The sequence below is a fragment of the Mus caroli genome, unplaced genomic scaffold, assembly GCF_978045245.1.
Source record: "Mus caroli unplaced genomic scaffold, Mus_caroli_1 scaffold_1, whole genome shotgun sequence".
In the NCBI taxonomy this organism is placed as follows: Eukaryota; Metazoa; Chordata; class Mammalia; order Rodentia; family Muridae; genus Mus; species Mus caroli.
The window spans coordinates 50,730,715-50,754,568 of record NW_028227256.1 but is presented as its reverse complement, the minus strand read 5'-3'; the positions used below and the strand labels follow the sequence as shown (position 1 = coordinate 50,754,568).

At 39.8% G+C, this 23,854-nt stretch overlaps 1 protein-coding gene across 6 annotated transcripts in view; it reads left to right on the top strand.

Moving 5' to 3' along the window:
• The window catches only part of Hecw2 (HECT, C2 and WW domain containing E3 ubiquitin protein ligase 2), a 407,742-nt gene that overhangs the window by 330,416 nt on the left and 53,472 nt on the right, over positions 1–23,854 (top strand). For all 6 annotated transcript variants that reach the window (XM_021160080.3, XM_029476576.2, XM_085837264.1 and 3 more), the window contains 2 exons: positions 14,120–14,203; positions 19,141–19,250. In XM_021160080.3, the coding sequence (XP_021015739.1) occupies positions 14,120–14,203; positions 19,141–19,250 (194 nt within the window). The remainder of the gene's footprint in view (positions 1–14,119; positions 14,204–19,140; positions 19,251–23,854) is intronic.

Below are 23,854 nucleotides of genomic sequence, written 5' to 3'. Positions count from 1 at the left end.
GGACTCTAGGTTATTATTTAAAGTAATTAGCATATCTTTAAATCTCTGCCATGGGAGAGGCTGAGTGATTTAATCTACCTGAGCAGGGCATCTGACTTACCACAAGTCTTTAATGACTTAGAAGAACTTTAACAAACTTATTAGAGGGACAGTGGGAGGCTCCAGTTGATAGTACCCAGCTTTTTTTTTTCTTTCTGCTTTTTTAGACTCCTAAGAAAGCTGATGATTTTAATTTTTCCAGTGGTCTTCACAGTTCCTAGTTAAGTGTATTTTTTTTCCTCCATAGATCTCACACAGCAATCACTTAAAGAGAAATTGGTTCGTTGGATTTGAGATATATTTCCATCTATTTATGCTTTGAGACTATACAGATTATGACCACAAGAAGCATCAGCAGGCATGACAAGCCAGATGAGGCAGGAACTTAAGTCGATGAGATAATGTTCTCTCACCCAGTGTGTGTCACTCCGTGTTGTCATCTGCTTATCATAACAACATAAAGGAGAAGTTTGTATGTCTGAGAGAACATTCTGTTTCTTAGCTAAAGCTGCATGGTAAGGAACATTCCCACAGATGTAGGGGTGGAATCTAAGCTGAGGTTTTAAAACCTCAGATTTTGGTGACATTTCTGATAATAGATTCTGTTAGCCAGTTGTCATTATAACAAAGTTCCTGAAATAATGAATTTATTAAGAAAAAAGTTTACTTTACTCTTATTGTCTCTACTCCTTGATCCGGTGGACCTCTTGTTTTGGTCCTGTGATTGGGGGGTCAGAAGATACCAGATGGGAGTAACAGGAAGCTAAGTGCTCATTGAAGAGCTAGAAGCAAGAGTTAGGAGCTAGGGTCTTTCAGTCCCCATTGGGAGCACAAACTTGATGATTTACGAGTTCAAAACATCTTCTCCTGGAAGTCCACAGCACTGCCCATTAGCACCATCTTGAAAACAAAGACTTTAACTTGTGGACCTTAAAGATGCATGGAACAGAGCCCATGGGTAATCTATGTGTCCTGGGTGCCTTTGAGCTCTGTTTCTGCACAGCCAAGGACAACCAATACATATTTCTGAGCATTCTTCCTCATTGATGGCACAGCCACTTGAAAGAAGTAACCTTCCTTGTCCCTTGAGTAAGGGATGCCAGTGGGAGACTAAAGTGGGCATCTCTTTGCTGTATGCCTGTCTTGTGTTGCTTGTGAGTCCTTCCGAGTCAGAGCATAGCAAGGAGTTGATTCAGCTTTATTCATATCCACTTTTCTCTTTTCATATACAGTACTTGTGGTTTCCATGTACAGAATGGTTTTTGTTTTCAACTGCTGTTCTGAGATCTTGGTTCTCTCTGACTTTATCAGTCATCATGATAAGGTTGAATGGTGCCAAGTTGTCCCTCCAAATCCTTAATCCAGGAAGAGGTTTATTCCTCAAGCTAAGCATCCAAAGGGAGAGATGAACAGCCAGAGTGAGAGATGGCTTAGCTATTGAGAATGTGTGCTGCTCTTTAACAAGACCCTCGTCTGGTTTCCAGTACCAAATGGTGGGTAGTTTAAAACCATCTGTAAGTCCATCTGATGCCCTCTTGTGACTCCATGAGAAACAGAGCTCACATATCCACATGCCAACCTCCACATACATACTCATAATTTAAAATAATATAATATTTAAAAATGAACATTCAGGGGGCTGGAGAGATGGCTCAGTGGTTAAGAACACTGACTGCTCTTCCAGAGGTGCTGAGCTCAATTCCCTGCAACCATATGATGGCTCACAACCATCTGTAATGGGATCTGATGCCCTCTTCTGATATGGCTAAAGAGTGACAGTGTACTCATATATATAAAATAAATCTTTTTTTTTAAAATGAGCATTAAATTTGTTGCCACTTCTGTACAAGATGCCCCTATTAAACTGTTCTATTCCTTTTCATTGGAGAATAATAATCATACCAAGATATCTAGTGTATGTGAAGCTGGAATGAAAGCTTCTTATATTGTATCAAAATACAAATATCTTAATTTAAGACAACTTTCAAAAATATTTTGTGAATGATCATAACACATACAAATTCCATACTTTTTTTTAGTTCCAACATTTATATACTAATTTATTATATACAAGGATCATCAGCCTAAGGTAAGAGTTGAGAATTTCCCTCCTTGGTGGTTATTAAGCCCAGCCAGAAAGTCTGTTCCTGCCAGTCCTGTTTTTCTAAGCATCACTGGTAATAAGCACCAGGCTGACTGTCCTTCACAGGCTTCTTACAGAAGTCCCTTGCCATGAGAATGTGATCTGTGATACTTTTTTCATTTTGTTTAAGTAAATCCATTTCATATTTTAATTTACTAGTAAAGAAATGAGCCAAGAGAATAGGGAATAAAATATCCATGGAAGGAGTTGCAGAGACAAAGTTTGGAGCTAAGACAAAAGGATGGACCATCTAGAGACTGCCCCACCTGGGTGTCCATCCCATAATCAGCCATCAAATACAGACACTATTACATTCACCAGCAAGATTTTGCTGAAAGGACCCTGATATAGCTGTCTCCTATGAGGCTATGCCAGTGCCTGTCAAAAACAGAAGTGGATGCTCACAGTCATCTATAGTATGGAACACAGGACCCCCAATGTAGGAGCTAGAGAAAGTACCCAAGAGCTGAAGGGGTCTGCAACCCTATAGGAGGAACAACAATATGAACTAATCAGAACCCCCAGAACTCTTGTCTCTAGCTGCATATGTAGCAGAAGATGGCCTAGTCAGCCATCACTGGAAAGAGAGGCCCATTGAACTTGAAAACTTTATATGCCCCAGTACAGGGGAACGACAGGGCCAAGAAGTGGGAGTGAGTGGGAAGGGGAGCAGGGCGGGGGGGGAGGGTATAGAGGACTTTTGGGATAGCATTTGAAATGTAAATGAAAAAATATCTAATAAAAAATAACTTAAAAAAAAGAGAAAAGATAGAAATGAGCCAAGAACTTCTGAGATACAAGAAACAAAGAGGCACGTGTTTCAGTTTACTACAAACACAAGTGTAGACCTTTCTGTTTCTTTCTGTCATCCTTTTTGGACTACCTTGCAGCTTTGTTGTATATTAGTATTTCGCTGATTGAATTTTCAAATTACATTTGCCTTGAAATTATAGAACAATATAGAATTTTGTAGAATTGAAGTTTCCAAAGTTTGACTAAAACTAGCTTAAGTCAAATAAATCCGTGTTCATAGTTCCTAACCTATTTCTCCTCCAACTTGATTGCAAATGAATTTTTCCTCATTATAACTGAGCTGGAAATATTAACCTCAGCTGTTATCTGTACTCCTTGGTCTAAGCAGCATGAATTTATACCTACTGACTGACACACATTCTTGTCAGGGCCTGCCTTTCTCTGACTCTCAGTCTCCTCTAATTTGTTTACTGGTCGCTTAGGTTTGAGGACCAACCTAACAGTGTTCTTCTGATCTTTGCTGCTTAACTCAATTTAAAAAATAGAAAGTCTAGGTGGGACTGTTATTTTCCTGTGGACTATTTATATGGGGATAACTATTGAATTTTTTAAAAGCATCTCATTAAAATAATCTATAGACAACTTTATAAATGGTAGTTGGGTACTTTTGGTAGAAGATTTTCAACTCTCACTAGGAGACCAGAAGTCATGGCTCTTGGAAAGTAGTTAGGTATGTATCTTAAAAATTCGTATTTGGAGGCTGAAGAGATGGCTCAGTGGTTAAGAGCACTGACTGCTCTTCCAGAAATCCTGAGTTCAATTCCCAGCACCTACATGACAGCTCACAACTGTCTATAACTCCAAGATCTGACACTCTCACACAGACATATATATATGCAAAACACCAATAGCCATAAAACTAAAATAAATAAATTACTTTTAAAATTTCATATTTGGGGGGCTGGAGAGATGGCTCAGCCATTAAGAGCACTAGATGCTTGTCCTAAGTTCAATTCCCAGCACCCACGTGATGCCTCACAACCATCTGCAATGCCATCTGATGCCCTCTTCTGTCTGATGCTTTTTACTGTCATGCAGGTATACATGCAAATAGAGTGTTCATACATACATATAAATAAATAGATAGATAGATAGATAGATAGATAGATAGATAGATAGATAGATAGATAAATAAATAAAATTATATTTGTAGTCAGACAGGCCTTTGTTTGAATATATAGGCCTATGTTTGAACACTACAGTTTACTTATGACTCAAGGTGACTCATTTAAGATCCTTTCAAGTTATTACTCTAAAAATAGGGGTATATGTTTTTACCTTTCAGTATCCTTTTAAGATTAAAAGGAGTAAGAATTATGAAGCATTTAGTAGTTTGTAAGCCTAGCAAATATACCATAAAATGAAGTTAATATGTTAGGTGTCTGTCCTTTATATCTTGACACAATCACAAGGACTAAGTTCAAGATAATTTGTCTTTGACCTTCTCCAGATTCTCAAAGCCACTGCTTTGGGACTGATTATACATAGAAATGGAGCCACGTGATTCTGTGCAAGCAACTGAACTTCAGTTAAAGCTCTCTAGGTCATGATCAACTTGGTGCAAGAGGGCTGGCTGGAGCAATTTTCATCAGTTACTATCTCAAAAGGCTTGTATATACATACAATGAAATCAGCCTTAGGAAGCAAGAGAGCTGAGAAAATTCCAGAAAAATTTTCTGAGAGCTAAAGTTTCATGAAGTATTTGCTATTGATGTCTTAATTGGAATGTATGTGCTAGCTTATATTATATGGTAGGCTTTTGACGTATACCTATGTCATATACTATGACATAGACTCATATTTGCGTTTTGGAGTATGTTTATTTTAAAACCAAAGTATAGGGAGTTAGTTTCGATTTATGAATATATTTTTCAATTAAAACTCTTGTTACCAAATATATAACAAAATATTATAATTCATAGAAACTATAAAACTCTATATATTCTAGTACATCATAAGCATTGATTATAAGAATAATGGGCTTGGAATTCAAGCTGTAAAATGCCCGAGGAAAGATGTATTGTAACTAGACATAATAGTTAAACTCCTTTTACAAAATCCAAAATGGTTTTGTTCATACCAGTTTCCTCTTATCTATAGAGATTAAGTTCTAAGAGCCCAGTGTTTGTCTGATAGTTCCCAAGGAACAGAACTGTGTGTATACCATAATATGTACTTGTGAAAAAAATTTGATTTATAAATTTCACACAGCAAGAATGTAACAATTCCAAATAAAATAGGGTATGTATAACAGTATGGTATAATAAAAATGGTTTAAAACATGAATTTGTTCATATCTGTACACTTTCCATTTAATGTTTCTGAGCTATGGTTGACCATAGGTAACAGAAGTCAGACAATAAAAAGCCATGGGGCTAGAGAATTGGTTCAGCAGTTATGAGCACTTGCTACTCTTTCAGAGGACCTGAATTTGATTCCCTACACCTATGTTTGGTGGCTCATAACTCCGGCCCAGGGATGCAGATGCCTCTAGCCTCCATTCTTATTGTTGTACACTCTCTTTCTCTTTTTCCCTTTCCCTTTTCCTTCCCCTTTCCTTTCTTTCTCTTTCTCTTTCTCTTTCTCTTTCTCTTTCTCTTTCTCTTTCTCTTTCTCTTTCTCTTTCTCTTTCTCTTTCTCTTTCTCTGTCTCTTTCTCTGTCTCGTTCTCTGTCTCTCTCTCTCTCTCTCTCTCTCTCTCTCTCTCTCTCTCTCCTCCTCCTCCTCCTCCTCCCTCTCCCTCCCCCATCTCTCTCACACACACAATTAAAAATAAAAATAAACGGTTTTTAAAACCATAAGGAATGTTATATTGATCCTCACCTGATAATGAATGAATGAATAATGGGTCCATAGAGAAAGGGGCACTACTGTATATAGAATTGTGTTTTGTTGGCTGCATGGTTCCTATCACCATTGAACTGTGAGACATGTAAATCTGTCATATGAACTATCTGTTTGATACTCTGAACATCATTCTAATTTTATGGAGAGGTCAGTGTCTAAGCAACTGTCCCTCATAGATATCCTCAATACAAATCCATCAAATGAAGGAACAATATAATCGGAATGGACTGCCAACATCAGCACAAAAAAAGGAGCAGATCACAAGAACTGTAGCTTCACTCTATTTCCAACAGGTACTTTTGTTGAAAAAAAAAAAGCATGAATAATAATGTGGCCTATCTAGTAACAGGCTTGCTAGCTTATAATCTTTGAAAGTCTACAACATAATAAGCTCCAGGCTAGGTATTTGCATTCTAAATATGCTTAAAATGAAGAAACAGAATTAAGGAAGTGTTAGTCCTTAGCCTATAGATGACTTATGTTCATCTCTATCAGTGGTTCTCAACCTTCTTAATGCTGTGACCCTTCAATACAGTTCCTCTTGTTGCGGTGACCCCCAACCATAAGATTATTTCATTCCTACTTTGTAACTACAATTTTGCTACTGCTATGAATTGTGATGTAAATATCTGATATGCAGGATATTTGATATGTGACGTGGGGTCTCGACTCACAACTTGAAAACCACTTATCTATATGCTAAACTCAACATGCAGTGGATTTATATCATTTGTGTGTCCATAAGAGTCACCTGAGAATTTTAGGTCACATGGACTAACATTCTAGTCTACCCTATAGAGCAGTAAGTAGGAAGACAAGGAACCTTTCTCCTGTGGGCCATCTGTTAGGGCAGACTGTCCTGTGACTGTGATAACCATCAAGAGCATTCACTAATTTTCCTTTCTTGGCTTTGAACCATGAGGGAACTCCAAGCACTTCTCTAACACAACCTCAGGCAACAGCATTGAAAGCACTTGTATTTGCAGCTGTGTTAGTGAGTTACCAGGAGCCCAGGAAGCCAAGGATTCGGAGTCTGCACTGCTGCCTCTAATTCTTTCTTAACTCGTGTCCTTCTTTCACTTCAAGACCCAAGAGAGGATTGGTTTCAGTGAGAATATTTTCTGTGGGAATTTCAGTCTTAAGACATGGCTGGTTGTCCTCAAATGACCTCCTTCGTGTGAGAGAGTCGCTCTCTGATGGCACATGTCTACACTGGGAGGAAGTGGTTACAAGCCGGGTGTGAGAGGCAGCAGCAGTGGAGCTTTTCCTGCACTTGTAATCAATGCAGGTTAGCTTTGGGGTTTTTTGTTGTTGTTGTTGTTATTGTTGCTGTTATTTTGTTTTGTTTTGTTTTGTTTGGCTTTAATCCCCTCTGTATCTCCCTTTCCACATCTCTAAGTGGATTCCAATTTAGTCATTTATGTGAAGTCAGCTTTCTGATTCTTTTTGTTTCCTGCCATGGCAGAAAAATGAGAACAATATTGTTTATTAAGAACACGGAGTGAAGGTTTTTAGGAGTCTGCCATTTTAGCATTGGCCGATCACGTGCCTCATTTGTATTTTACTGTGTTCTCCTGTGCAGGAAACACCATGAAGAGCATGTGGGCAGAGGCATTCAGGAGGAAGGACTTTTGCCCTCCAGAGACTCATACCTCAAAAGTAATTTATAATGTTTGTTATGAACCTCTAAGATTGAGCAGAATTTCTTTATGACACAGGATCTTTCACCTTTTTACATTAACAGAATAAACTTGAATCGATATGATAAAGTCATATTCAGAATCCTATAATTGCAGTCAAATGTGTTAGTAACATGTTCAAACTAGATTAATTCCAAATGCTAAATAGCTTTATGGAAATTTGTATGAGCCAAATCCCATTTTCTAAAAGGAAAAGAAGTATTGGAGGTCAGTCATGTTGACTTTAGCCACTTTTATTCTGAAGAAACTTAAGAATGTGTAAACATAAAATTGCCCAAAGGCAATAGAATTAATACTTTATCTGAGACTTTTTTTTTCAGAAGTCAAATCATCAATGTTGAGATTATCAGTTGAAAGACACACTTGTCCTTTTGGGGGGAGGTTAAAGAGGGTGTGTTGTCTTTTTTTTGAGACAGGGTTTCTCTGTATAGCTCTTGCTGTCCTGAAACTCACTTTGTAGACCAGGCTGGCCTTGAACTAATAGAGATCTGCCTGCCTCTGCCTCCCATGCTGGCTTAGACCCTTGTCTTTTGTTTTCCTTGTGTTGGGTTCAATTCTGATAGTTGTGGCATGAATCCTTGGCATTATCATGGCATCTCTTCCCTCCACAACAGAAACTTACTTGTGTGTGCTGACTTGTATTAGTCTGCCAGTTTATTTAGAGTGCCCCTGTTGGGACTCAGATCCGGGACAAATAGCTGAGGTGCATATTTTACAAACCAAAGGAGACCTGGCTTCCAGGTTCTCCCAGCATCCCTCAGTCCCCACCTGTTATAGGGCATGGCTGGTATAGCCCATCCTCTATCCTGAACTTTGCAGCCCAGGGTTCGGGTTTCCTTTCCTCCAGGAGGTCTTCCCTTTATAATCCAGACATTTAGGTCTTTCTGCTCCTCTCTCTCCCTGTGTGCTCTTTCTCTGTCCTCTCTCTTCTGTCTCCCTCTCCATAGCAACTTCCCCTGGCCTCCTTCCCTGAGACCAGTGAACCCACTGGAGAGCTCGCCAATGAACCCACCTTTGTATACTTTAATTTTGTGGCTCCCCAATAAACTACCTTTGTACACTTTAATTTGGCCTGAATTAGCTCATTTTATCAACTCCAAATACAATAGTGATGTTACTGAATGCATTTCATGGTGTGTGAATTTCACCACTTTTCTATTTGTAGCATACTGCAAAGCTCTTCATAGAATAAGACATGGCATTTTTCATGCAACATTTAGCATAACTGCATAATATACGTTTTAAGTTCATCTCTTTGTTTTCTCTTTAGCCTGTGGCAATGCATATTATATAGCTTCCCTTGATCATCTTCATGATACAAATTAATAGTGCAATAAAAAAGTTCTCTTTCCAATCAGTAAGAGAATTGTGCATGAGCAGAAAATGGGCACCAAGGCCCTGGTGGTGTAAGTGACAGTCCTGGTCACTAGCATTTGAAGAGTTTGTGTCTAATTGTTAAGCACTTGTCTTGTAGCTGCATATCATGCAGCATGAAGTCACATGGTGGGAAACAGTCATGCCTGTCATCTATAGTATCCAAACTATGCTCTATCCTTTCCATTGTTTTGGTCACCAAAATGAGAAGAAACTTACAACTTCCAGCAGGACTTGGGATTTTTGTCTGTAGATCTCTAGTAGATGAAGGTCGCAGTTTGAGGAACACTGGTCTATAGGACATTGGGCAAATCGGTGATAACCAAAGAGCAGTTCCTTCTTCATTCTTGGAAATTATGGGCCATTTCTGAGACTGCTTAATTGTCTCTTCCTCTCATCCTCAACCCTGGCCATTCTCTGAATCATCAACAAACTAAAGTCATTCTTGTTTTTACTTAAAAAGACTCTCTAAAGGACCTCTAGGCTAGGTGCATGTCTATGTCCGTGGCCTAAACCAAAACTCAGTTACATAGACAGGGTACTTTATGGAATTTTAATATTGCTTTTGATTTTTATTGCACTATAAGCTCCTGGACAGACAAACTTTGTGGTGTTCTTTAAGCCTGGTCTACATTGAGAGTTCCAGGACAGCCAGGGCTACACAGAGAAACCATGTCTGGAAAAATCCAAAGACAGAGAGAGAGAGAGAGAGAGAGAGAGAGAGAGAACCAATGCAATGGATAGCACTCTCTCTAGTGCTCTGTCCTGGAAGCTTGTTGCTGCGACAAATCTACTGGCCTGGTAGAAAGCTAGTCTCAGCCCACCACCTCTGGTATGTTCTCATTTGAAAATCAAACCAGTTGTTTTCATTGCCTAGTAGTTAGTATGTGGACAAGCAGTCTTCCCACTGGCATCCTACTCTGACACCAACCTCCTTTCTTCCCTTCACTATATCTTCCTTGTGGCTCAGATGAGTGGTGCGGTGTTCTTCTTACAGAACATTATAGGCCATGGTGAGGCCTAGAACGTAGCATCGGTACCATCACTTTGTCCAATTCAGGTGACCAGAGTTCGTGACAGTGCGAGCCTATTTGATTTTTTTTTGCTTTTGTTCCATTTGTCTCTCCTCACTGTGATGGTGGACTGAAGAGATAAAGTCCGTATTTGTTAAAGATAGCTTCAAAATCAAAGCATATTATTAATGATCCTTACACAAGAACTGGTTAAGGAACTGCTTATTCTTCTACAAAATAATTTTTTTTCCAATTTAGTTTTTTTTTTAAGCTAACACTTAGTTCTCTTATAAAAAAAAAAAATCACCAGATAATGGGCCTTGCCATCCTGTGTTTTAGAATATGATGCTAACACTAGTGGGACAATGACCTCCCTGGTTCTGATCTTCAAGGTAGAGTAACTTTGCAGGGAACCTGGCATCATAAGCATGTTTTTAAAAAATAAATGCCCAAGTCTCATGTCTCCATAATCTCTTATTGATTATACAGGATGGAAAATAAACATTTTTAAAGATAGTAACGTGTCTTGGGGTTTTAAAAAGCAATTTGGAGAGGAAAGGGTTTATTTGGCTGATACTTCCAGCCCATCATTGGAGGAAGTCAGGGCAGGAGCTCAAGCAGGGCTAGAACCTGGAGGCAGGAGCTGATGCAGAGTCAATGGAGGGGTGCTGCTTACTGGCTTGCTTTCCATGGCTTGCTTAGTCAGCCTTCTTAGAGAACTTAGGAACACTAGCCCAGGGATGACACAATCCACCATGGGCTGGCCCCTCCCTGCCTGATCACTAATTGAGAGGATGCCCTACAGCTGGGTCTCGAGTGACTCTAGCTTGTGTCAAGTTGGCACCCAAAACCAGCCAGTGCAACTGATCCTTGTCAAATTAACACAAAAACACATCACCATTAAGCCATAACCCTCATTTCTTATTAATCCCCAAGATCTAAATAATTTTCAAGGTCCCACAGTCTTTACAAATTCAAGCCCATTAAAATTTCAGTCCCATAGGGCGTGGTGGCGCACGCCTTTGATCCCAGCACTCGGGAGGCAGAGGCAGGTAGATTTCTGAGTTCGAGGCCAGCCTGGTCTACAAAGTGAGTTCCAGGATAGCCAGGGCTACACAGAGAAACCCTGTCTCGAAAAACAAACAAACAAAAAAAATTCAGTCCCTTTAAAGTATCCAATCTCTTTTAAAATTGATAGGGCCAAAAAAATGGGAATGGGTGGTTAGGGAAGTAGGGGAGAAGGTATGGGGGGCTTTTGGGATAGCATTGGAATTGTAATTGAGGAAAAGATGTAAAAAAAAAAAAAAAAAAAAAAGTGGAGTAGCACCAGGACCAAAGCAGCAGAGAAAGTTAGGACGATTAAAAAAAAAATGGTAGCAATTATGCATATGTTACCATGATTAAAAAAAAACTCTATAAATTAAAGGTCATGCTTTTTAAATAAAAAAAAAATTGATAGTCTTTTACAATTCAAAGACTCTCAATTGTGGACTCCAGTAAAATGCTTTTTTACTTCAAAAGGAGAAAAAAGAATCAAGGCACCATGACAATCAAATTAAATCCAAGTCATCCAGGGTCTGGATCCACGTATCTCCAGGGCTCCTCCAAAGGCTTGGGTCTCTTCTCCAGCTCTGCCCTCTGTAGCACACAGCTTGTCTTCCAGGCTCTGGATGCCTCCACTCCACTGCTACTGCTGTTCTTGGTGGTCATCCCCATGGTACTGGCATCTTCAAATCACTGGGGTCTTCTGCTGTAATTGGGCTGTGCTTTCACAAATAGCATCTCATAAGCTCTCTTCATGATGCCAAACCTCAACTTGTCTTCATGACTCCATTCAGTCCTGGGCCTTCAACTGCCACTGAGGCTGCATCTTCATCTGTGTCCTCTCCTGCCCTCTCAAAGTGCCAGGTTTCAGCTACTCTCCATGATGCCTTCAAACCTGGCACCACCTGGGTGACTCTTGCACAGTACCAAATCTGGCTGCCAACACAAGGTACAATCTTGGCTGTCTCTGGAACTCAGCTTTTCTGTGCTCTCAGAAAACACTTCCCAGAAGATTTGACCTCAGTGATGCTGATATCTTTGTAATCATCACTAATTGCTTAGCTCCAGCTAACCAGCATAAATTGTTCCAGTAATGAAAAAGTTTCACTTTAGTAGTTCTGGTATCTTGTTAATCATAGCTGATTGTTCAGCCCCAGCTAACCAGAACCACAGAATCTTACACTGAAACAGCAACAGCCCTGATAGAGTCTTTAAACTTCCCCTCTGAAACGTCACAAGCCAAGCCTCCATCTTCTGTACTATTCTCAACATTCTTATTTTCCAGTATCCTACAGAACTTTCCACTGAGATCTCAACAGGCAATGGCTTTTCTAGCTGCAAGTTCCAAAGTCTTTCCATAATCCTCCCCAAAACCAGGTTCAGGTCTGTCACAGGATGGTTGTGCCATCCCTCACTGATCACTAATTAAGAAAATGCCTCACAACTCAATCTCAAGGAGGCATTTTCTCACCTGAGGCTCCTTTCTCTGTGATGACTCTGGCTTGTGTCAAATTGACACACAAAACCATCAAGGGCATAAAGGTTAGATGCTTCCTACACTTATAAACATAAGATGGATCTAGCTAGAGGAAATAAGAGACTGAACCCTGTACTCTAGCCCTGTAAACTGTGACTAAAGGCAAGTCAGTTTCTATGTGTTTGGGGATTTTTCATCCAGGCAGTTAACCTTGTGGCTTCCAACTCAGTAAAGAATCTTATTAAGGTGACTTGGATCTTATGAACCCAAGGTACAATGGAACTGGTAAAAATACCAAGTAGAGCTAAGGTGCTCTAAGAACTAAATCTAGATGAGTAACCAGAGACACATTTTGCTTTATGCTTCAGGTCTCATAATGCTGAGTTCTTAGCACTCACAGTAAAGTTGTGTATATGTTTGGCTTCCATATTCAAATGAAATGGTTTCAGTGCCATAGCTTAAACTTTTATTTTTCCTGTCATCTTAAGGCATTACTGTAGAATGCTCTGAAATAACATGATGTAAATTAGAAAAAAAAGAAAGAAAATGTTTTATTAAAATTATGTTCATATGAAAAGTTTAAGATATGAACATGAAGATGATTTGTGAATCCAAAGATGTTGTCACATGTATTTATGTTAAGTTAATGGCAGAAATAGCATATCATGGCAGTGTGTGTGTGTGTGTGTGTGTGTGTACTATATTACAGATCCAACCCAAAGCCTTCCATGTAACAGGCAAGCACTCTTTGATCTGTATCTCCATCCAAAGCTTTGTATCTGGTGTGGGAGGGCTATTTACTTTTCTACATTATACACAATATCTACTTTCCCGGTCTTAGCAATTAAAAATGTTTCAGGTTTTCATTATTTAGAATAACCATGTTCTTTTTTATTTTTTTTTATTTTATTTTTATTTTACTGAAGCTATAAGCACAGTCACAGGTACTGTTTGTATCACATGTAACTTACAGGTTTATCCTCAGGAAAACAGATGGATATTGTACCCATACCTTTTGAATGGCAGGGGATAAATCTGGGGGGATTGCTTTCTAAAGAGAGTGGAGTTATCCTTTCAAACTGTTGCTTAGAAGCAAACTCCCAGGTGGCCTTAACCCAGAAAGGGGATTGGTTTTACTGTCTGGAATAGTGCTGTCTATGACGCTATTTAGGTGGCAGAATAATTGTTTTCTCCCAACATTAGAAGTTGTTGTTGCCCACAGGGTCCTTTCCTTGTATGTTTTGCTTTGTACTTTTTTTTTTTTTTTAACTTTTTACTTTTTTATTTTTTGAGACAGGGTTTCTCTGTATAGCTCTGGCTATCCTGGAACTCACTCTGTAGATGAGGCTGGCCTCAAACTCAGAAATCTGCCTGCCTCTGACTCCCAAGTGCTGGGATTAAAGGCGTGTGCCACCACTGCCTGGCTGTTTTTTCTTGTAGTGCTGGGGATGGATTCAGGGCCTATTGCATGCTAGGCAAGCATTCAACCACTTCATCCCAGCAGTGTTCTCAAAAGCAAGGAGTGTGCCCTTTGGGGATTTGTATTCCTAAAGTCCCATAGCACCGTGACACTTATTAAGTACCAAACCATGATAGAAAATATGGCTATCCAATAAGTTACATCCCCAAAGCCTATCGTGGACATCTGTACCATTTCCTTGACTCAACAGGGAGAAGATCCAATTTATCCGAACGGAAGGGACCCCTGGATTGGTGCGGCTCTCAAGCGATGCAGACCTTGTCATGTTACTGAGGTATGTGACACTGGGCCCTCAGGTGAAAGCCTCCTGCTGTCAGATACTTTGGGATGTTTTTGAAAATAATATGCCACAGTGTTGGTAGCCGTAAAATGCCTCCTTTCTCCTCAGAGTCTTAAGGAAATCGTCATATTGAAAATTTAGGATGCAGCTTTCAGGGTAATTTATTTCAGATTACATCGATTCTGGGTAATTTATTTCGGATTACATCGGGTACTCCTAAGATTAGCTTACTCATGCTTCTACACTGCTGAGAGACAAAAAGGTTATACAGACAAACAAATCAAATACCACACTCATAGAGTAGAACGGAAGTTAACCGAAGAAGTACGTGCAGCTTACCCTGGGGCAGAGGAGAGGTCATTGATGGGTTATTTTCCCGCCACTTAATAAGTACCAAAAATAATAAGCCAGTTTAAACCAGATTAGATTATATAAAGATGAGTTTATTGGGAAGCTGCATTCTAATAGGGAGTTCACTGGCCCCAAGGACCAAGGTCACAGAAGTTGCCATACAGGAAGGAGAGAGAAAGGAGCATATTGCAGAGAGAGAAGAGAAGGGAGAAGGGAGAATCCAAAAATGTCTGGGTTATATAGGGATGAGCCTCTGGGGGAAGGGCAGCCCAGCCCTTGGGCTGGAAAGTTCAGGTTTGGGGGCAGGATATGTCAGGTAGGCACTGAGGGATTCTGGGAGAACCTGGAGACCAGGTCTGCTTTGGTATAGAAAATATGCACCTCAGTCCCTTGTCCCAGGCTGAAACCAAACAGTCATCTTTCAGTTTTCTTTCCACTTTTTTCTTTTCCTTTTCCAAAATGTGCTTTCTCTCCTTTTGCTGATTTCAGGAGTAGCTTATTTACTTTATGGTTTTTAAGAGTTTAAGGTTTGGTCAATGGTTCTGCGGATTTCATGGCGCTTAGTGGAACTGACCCATTGTATTGCCACTCGTGATGGTTACAATGTTTCAGTTTTTAAATTTCAGAGTACTTTGGAAGGACAACTATAAAGGGTTTTTTTGTTGTTGTTGTTTTTGTGTTTTTGTTTTGTTTTGGTTTGGTTTGGTTTGGTTTGGTTTGGTTTGGTTTTGGTTTTGGTTTTTCGAGACAGGGTTTCTCTGTGTGACCCTGGATGTCCTGGAACTCACTCTGTAGACCAGGCTGGCCTCGAACTCAGAAATCCACCTGCCTCTGCCTCCCAAGTACTGGGATTAAAGGTGTGCACCACCACACCCGGTTTAAGTTTTTTTTTTTTTTTTTTTTAAACAACAAAACAAAACAAAGCAAAACAAAACAAAAAAAACAACAACAACAACAAAAAAAAACTTTCTCATGTTTGACATCAACCCTCAACTATAGGCAAATTAGAAATAAAATGCTTTGCAGGATCCAGTGGCTGGGAAACTGCCCTGGAGGTCTCCATAGGATCAACACCCCTCAGGCAATGCTGTGTTTATCCCTGAGGGCTAAACAATGCCACAGGGCTTTGTGATGTTTGCTTTCTTGCTATTTTCTTTTTCTTGAGACAGGGCTTTTCTGTATAGACCTGTCTTTGCAGGAACTCACTCTGTAGACCAGACTCAGAGGTCTAGCCGGCCTCTGCCTCCCTGTGCTGGGATTGAAGGAGCCCACCACAGTGACCAGGCTTGTGTGTTTTCTTTTTTTGGTTATTTTTTGGTTTTGGGTTGTTTTTTTGGTTTTTTGGTTTTTTGGGGGGTTTTTTTTTGTTTTTTTGTTTTTTGTTTTTTTTTTTTTTTTTTTCTGAGACAGGGTTTTTCTCTGTATAGTCCTGGCTGTCCTTGAACTCACTTTGTAGACCAGGCTGGGCTTGTGTGTTTTCTGTTGGTCTTGACCTTGACTCTAATTCTCTCTCTCTCTCTCTCTCTCTCTCTCTCTCTCTCTCTCTCTCTGTTGTCCTGTATCTTGCTGAAAAGCTGTGTCCATTTTTGTTGCTATGAAAGCAAGATTCCAAAGGGTTCAATCACTCCCCAACTTTTGACTCTTAAGACCTTTGAGGAGGGTGTGTCACTTCTCAATCTAGCAGGTGGCTGACCCTTTTAACTGCCGGGTACTGAGTTCTAGAAATAGTATAGCCTGCCAGATAGTCAGGAACACTATTGATCTGCTAGTGCAAGAATAGGATGTTTCTATAAAAATAAAGTAATAGAAAAACAAAACTCATATGTCTCTGAAAGGCGGGCAGAAGTAGAAACAGGGAACAAACAACCTCAGACAGTAGAGACTTTTAATGTGGGGTGAGGGGGTGTGGGGGGGTTAATGTCTCTAGAGGAGAATCCCTAAGGATGGAAAGTCTGCCTTATGCACCAAAGTCAGTATAGGGCAGAAGGGGAGACTGGGGAGGAGTCTGAAATCAGCCATTACAGGGAGTAAAGGATGAAAGCTGAGTATTAAGAAAAAGAATGTCTTGTGGTGGGTAAACATCCCCGGGAAGCCATTGTCAGGTGTCAGCAGAGGGAGAGGCAGGATTAGGAAAATATGTCTGGAATGAGGATTGCTGTGGTCTCACTGCCCAGAAACCAAAAGGGAGAAGCTTTTTAAAATGGCGTGGCCTTGGCTACAAGTCTCAATCTTCTTCTCTCCTTAGTGAAACAGTCTTTAGATGGTAAGTCTTAAATATCTTAGTTAATTATAGCTAACTACCACAGTCTACATGAGTTTCTTATATGTAAAAGGATCTCACAAATAAAGAGCAAGATTACTTCCTCACCTGCTTGGGGAAATAAGTATGTTCACTGAAACTAAAGGGCCTTTGAAGAAGTTGGAGAATTTACTCACACATAGTGATTCTACAGTTATGGCATGTTGTGCATTTAGTTCTTGACTGTCATTTCATTTATTAAATGTATTTATTAATAGTATGCAATGAAGCAATATACTATCTGTCTTTAATAAATAATATTTACTACTTATTGGAAATGGGGGGTTGTTTATTCACATTCTCAGTTCTTCTGTATTTTACTTTAAATTTATTTCAGTCAAAGGCTTAAGAGTGTGCTTGCCACATACTAAGTGAATCTGTGTCTCCTTGGTGTTTTATATTTTAAAGAAGAGAATTAGTCCCGGTAAACATGTACTTGATTATCTGTTCACTAAGGTGTGAGAGAGACTGTGTAGCTTTAGGATATTATTCAAAACACTTTAAACCCATGTAAAGGTATTTTTCTATTGCTATTATAAAATATAAAAATGTAAATGACTTGAATTTGTTATTGATTATTCATTTCCTATATACTCTCAATAACTGATTTGATTTAAAATGTACTTGTATCAGGTTTATCGAGTGATTAATAAATTTGGACATATAAAATAGGAAGTAATTAATAAATTTGGATGTATAAAAAGTTTTAAAGTTGTATAGCAAAAGATGCCTGAAAGGCATGAAAAAGGTAGCCAACCGAAAGGGCAAAATTGGCAACAGATGATGAGCAGGTGAAGAATGGCTTTCAGTTATTTTTAAAAGTAGAGAACCTGGGCAAGGCAGAACCTGGGCAAGGCAATGACATGGCGTCACACGGGAATTAGAGAGTATTTGATTAATACATGTGTGGAAGACCGTGGTGACCATACGTGCAGTTTTGTACAATGAGCCACCGTTTTCCATGACATTTGTAGAACCCAAAACATCTGATGCCAGCTGAGGCTGAGGAACTCTTGTCTCATTAAAGTTTCTGGTGAGACAACTTCTCTGGTGCTCCATCTAAAAGGCTAAAAATGTTTTTTTTATATTTTTAAGAATTATGTATCTGTTTCACATGTCTGAGTGTTTTCTCTGCATATGTAAATATGTATCACATGTGTGCAATGCCTACAGAGGCCAAAGAATCAGGTCCCCTGGTATTGGAGTTACAGGTAGTTGTGAGCCACCACGTAAGTGCTGGGGTCTGAATTCCGATCCTTTATAAGGACAGCAAATGCTAAATGAGCCATTACCCTAGCCTCTAATTTTGTCATATCTCCAAATGAAATATTTTTATATTCTTAATAGATTAAACACTTAGAAAATTTCATCATCTTAAAAAAACATATAATGAAAAAAATTTATGTACATATTTAAAAATATAAGTAGAAATATAGGTTTGTGTTAGAATAACATTTATAAAAATATTAAACTACGTGAAGCACTGAATTCAAATAATATATGTTTGTTTTTTAAGGTAGGAGACCTCATGTCTGCACTTGAACTGAAATTCCATTATCCTTATATTTTACCTTTGTGTGATGGTAATTTAGTATATAGTCAAGCATTATCAGTGAACACAAAAATCCACGGAAGCCATTTCTTTTTGAGGATGTTTTAACCACATATAAGATGTCAGTGTGAAAGTTTGGTAGAACAGCAGCCTATGTGTCAGTTTGTAACTAGCCACAATGCTAGTTGAATTACAGGGCTTGGTGAAGAGGTCAGGGTGGGTTGGGTGGGTATGTGCTTTGACTGAACAAATATGATTTTGTGTATGAACTGTATTCACACTATGAAACTCACAGGTACAGGGGATACCATGTAGAGAACATTCTTGGTGCCATTGGTAATAAAAAGCAGGAAGTTGGGGAAAGAGATAGGGATAGTAAACTAGTATATTCATAGAATGGCCTGATAGACAACCAGCAAAACGAATATCCTAAACCTTTGTGTATCCACACAGATATCAGACTACAATAATATTTTTGATTGAGGATGTAGGTAAAATTCAAGCATAATAAATACTTACAGACATTTAGCAATGTTTATGACAGAACTATATTTTACCTGTGCACGGATATCTCTGAGTATGAAACTATGGAAGGAAACTACCTGTTAAATCACGATGGAAGAAAACAAGAAAGCCCTCATAGAATCCGACCTCCTCCTCCTCACTGTGGAAGCAGTTTACTTGGCCTCATTGGCTAACGTATATCCTCTGTTCCATGTCTTTTCCTAGCTTGTTTGAGGAAGAGATAATGTCATATGTGCCTCCTCATGCCTTACTCCACCCCAGCTACTGTCAGTCCCCGCGTGGCTCCCCTGTATCATCTCCCCAGAACTCACCAGGTGAGTCTTCCTACTACATATGGGAATTCTCTGAGAAGCACAGGTATGGAGTGCTCTGCCTGCTGACAAGGACACACTGCGTGGTATTTGTTGCCTTTTTAAGTAGCTCGCTTCCTTGTAAGTTCATTTTGACTGAAAGCTTATAAAGATAAATGGCAGTGGTGTAACATATCCTGCTGTAGAATTCACTTCACATCTTGCTGCCTACTGCTTAATGTTTCTTGGAAAATATTAGGGCACAAAATATTTTGCAAGCTCTTTTGATTTAAAAAGTTAGTTGGGGTACAGCTTTGATAGACAATAAAAATGTTTCCACTCTCAAGAAAAAAAATTGAGAGTTTAAATTATTTGATACAACGGACTTGGGTATTTTTCTCCTGTTGTGTTAACTAATTGTCTAAGATGGTGTGAAGGAGATGAATGGGCAGATGAAACAAGCTAATGAGTGAAAACTTATTTGAACTCTTTTAGAAGAGGCAGATGGGAATTAAGGGGTGATGAATGCTCAGGTGTGTAAACGATATGGAATGGATCTTTACAAATTATTTTTTTACCAAAGGTAACCATGATGTTGACAGAATATCAACTATATCTTTTTACAGGCAATGTGTTATATACACTATTTCAGTAGAAAATCAAACTTCAGTTGTGACACTGAAAGCTGCTATGCTCTTTGATGTATTAACTTGTGTTCTCACACATTGCTCTGATAATAAAGCTACAGTCTAATTGAATACCACAAACAGGAAAAGCTCTATTAATCTGTCTGTGTAACACAGATTTATTGAGCATCCAACTGTGATGCAAGTGCTGAGTTAGAGCATGGCCGTGTGAAATGAATACTACAGTCTCTGCTTTTGAAGGGTTCACTGTGAAGCAGTGAGGCAGTGGTGAGTCTATAGCTCAGTGGTCAGTGCCCTGATGGCAAGACATCTGGGAACATGGGTGTGGGAACACTTGTTTAAGGAAGACTAAGATAGCAGGGGTGAGGGAACCTTGAAGGATGACTGAATAGAAATTTGCTAGGTGGGGCTTGAAGTTTAGCTGGATGGTAAGGAACTTGCCTAGCCCTGGGATTGGTTCCCAGGACTAGGTGAAGGGGAAAAAAAAATCTCAAAAAGACCAAACTGGCAAACAAAAATCAGAACTGGAAGTTTCCCAAATGGGCCAAAGGCAGAAACATTCTGGATAAAAGGGTAACATAGGCTGAGTACAGACAGTGGGATTCTGAGGAGAAAGAATAGAAATGAAAGGCAGTTCTGAAGATTCAGGTTGGAAATTTAGGCCAGAGTAGTGGTCACTGAGGTCTTTCTGTTGTGATCATAAAAAATAAATATTAAGATACGTTCTATGGAGGTGTGGTGAGGTATGGGGGAAGGGGGTGCCTCGGTGGGCCCATTGTCAAGGCATCCCTTCCCCCTGAGAGACCAGCCACATGAGATGGTATAGCATAGAGTTTATTCAGGGTGTGAGGAGGGGAGTTAAGAGAGTAGTAGAGACAGAGAAAGGCAGGCAGAGAGAAGGAAAAGAGTAGAGAAGTAGAGGCCAGCCATGGCCATGTGGAGAAAGGGATGCAGGGAATGGGGAGAGAGAGGGAGCAAGGGGGCAGGACAGAGAGGAGTAAGAGAACAAGAGAGAGAGGAGGGGGCAAACAGCTCCTCTGATAGTGGGCCAGGCCTACCTGGCTGTTGCCAGGTAACTGTGGGGTGGAGCTTAGGCAGAATCCTAACATTTTCTATGTGACCTATTCCAGCATAGACCCTGACTTGGGAAAGGTTATTAATAATGTCATGAATTTAAACCCAGTAGCCTGTCTTTGGACCTTAACTTTAGCATCTGGCTCTACTATCAATGCCTTGAAAACTGGCTTTTAGTGAAATCTCTGAAATTTTATAAAAAGAAAAATGCCAATATTAAGGATCCTATTTAATGAGAATCAGTTTGATGACAGAATCTAAGGCCCTGGAGGTAGAGAAACCATTTGAGAGGATGTTGCATTAAACATGATAAAGAGCTGGACTTGGCAGGCATCGGTGATGGGATACAGGGATAAAGGGATGGGACATGTAACATACTGAGACTTTAGGACTGAGCCCAGCTAAGAAAAAACCAAGGCAAATTCGAGAGTCTTCTTGCCCACAATGCCCAGCAGACACTGGAACCACTTGCCAAGAAGGGAAGAAGATGTAACTTTTAAGGAAATATAAAATGAGCTTGACTTGTTACATGTTTGTTTGTTTGTTTGTTTGTTTTGGAGAAATTTGGGAGCTCTCACTCTGAGATACCCAGTGTCAAGCGGAAAAATATAGTTAGAAGACATCAAAGACAATTGGACAGTACAGAGATTGACAGCTAAGTAGTCAGTCTCGAGAACTGAAGCCTAGAGTATAGGAAGGACTGAGAAGACGAAACAGGAAGATCACAGGAGAATTCTAATATCTAAGGATTGTGCTAAGGTGGAGGATGAGTAAGAGGATGGTGGGGTTTAAAGTAGAATTAGGGAATTGTTTCCAGGGGAGTCCATTTTCAAGGAGGTGTGGTTAATACAGCCAGATGCTCAAAGGATTCGAAAAGAATGGAGTGCTAAAAGAGACCAGGAAATGTGAAATTCATAAGGTTAAAAATTATCTTTGCCAAAGCAGGCTCAATAAAGTAGTAGATGATACCTTGGACTGTGCCAAGTGCAGTATGCTAAGTGCATGCTGCATGATGCTAATTGAATCCCACAAGTGTAGAATGCTCTTTTTAGAAAGTATAGTTGTCACAGAAACAAATCTGGACAGTAGTCAGAAACAGAAAATTGAAGGGAGGGAGGGAGGGAGGGAGGGAGGGAGGGAGGGAGGGAGGGAGGGAGGGAGGAAGGAAGGACAGACTGTCTGCTGGGGAAGTGAACCTGTATGAACACAAGTCTCAGTGTGATGTTGATCAAGACAAAGAAGCACCATGGCTGCCTTCCAGCTCTTGCAAGGCAGCATACCACAGGCAAAGGCTCAGATCAGCATTTGGAGCAGTTAGACCCATGGATGACACATGAAAGGAAATAGGTATCTGCCACTACAGATAAGTTTAAAGGTGTAGGGGGAGAGTCAGAATTCCCAGTTGGCCTCAATGAATGCCTTTACCAATAGAGAGACTTTGGATAGTTTATCTCCTGTTAGAAATTTAAGTTTCCTTTCTTTTTCTTTTTTTTTCTTCTTTTTTATTAGGTATTTTCCTCATTTACATTTCCAATGCTATCCCAAAAGTCCCCCATATCCTCCCCCCCACTTCCCTACCCACCCATTCCCCCTTTTTGGCCCTGGAGTTTCCCTGTACTGGGGCATATAAAGTTTGCAAGTCCAATGGGCCTCTCTTTCCAGTGATGGCCGACTAGGCCATCTTTTGATACATATGCAGCTAGAGTCAAGAGCTCCGGGGTACTGGTTAGTTCATAATGTTCCACCTATAGGGTTGCAGATCCCTTTAGCTCCTTGGGTATTTTCTCTAGCTCCTCCATTGGGGGTCCTGTGATCCATCCAATAGTTAAGTTTCCTTTCTTAAATAAAATGGAGGTAGTAATAAGCATGTCCCCTCTCATGTTATTTGGGGGAGGGGGGGTAGGGGGTGGCTTGCATGCATCCACCTCCCAAACCATTTATCATTGGCAAATATGATCCATTTCCTTTTGACTTGTGAGCTTGGCTGGCTTAGGCAGTGAATTATTCAGAGGCCTTTGTCTTCGATAGGATGCATGCTAATGGTTTTTTTAGTGGTTGTCTCTTTGCTTTGCTGTCTTATGATTATAAAGTAGATCCATGTGGAATTCTGCTCATGCCAGCCACAGCCCCTTTTTTTCTAAGCTTTTTCCAAAGTTCTTCCTCCCTGAGAAAAACATTGGCCACCAGATACTGTCTTCTGAATTCTACAAAAGAAGTTTTCTCTTGAAGGCTGTCTGGGCAGTCTTTAATTCTAAATGGCGACAAAGTTCACCTCGTCATTGAGCATCACAGATACACAGGAGTAATTCATGGCAATGATATAGTGCATTCTGGAAACTCAAGAATTCAGTATTTTCCAACGACATGAGTAATCCGGCCATATCTAAATTGCTAGCAGTGTTTGTGGTGGTTTTAATTTGCAGGAAAAACTATCTCCATATTCTTGGCCTGCTCTATCTCAACAGGCTGGCTCTGTTTGATGTTGAGACTGGGACATACTGCCTGACAGGAGTGGAAGCAACTGTAAGTGGCTCCACATGAGAAGAGGCAGTCCTCACTAACCTCATTTCCCCTGTGGAGGAATCCATTTCTGAAAATGGTTTCTGCATCTACCAGCGTCTGTGCTGGCTGTGTAAATTCAACATTTCAGAAATATTTTTTTGAGAGGTCTGGGTTTTTCCTTGTGACTAGAATTTCATTGAGAATGATAGTGTGAAAATTATGACAATAATAAAATTTAATGATCTTCAGTTTGAGTGCCTAGGAACCTGATAATCTTTCCATACTTTGCCTCATTCCAGGCACATTTGCATGTTTTTCAAGAGAAAACGGGCTTTGGAAATTTTGACTCACTGCTTTCTGCAGCTGTGAGAGTGTGTACCTAAAATTTGTCAAAATTTTGGAATG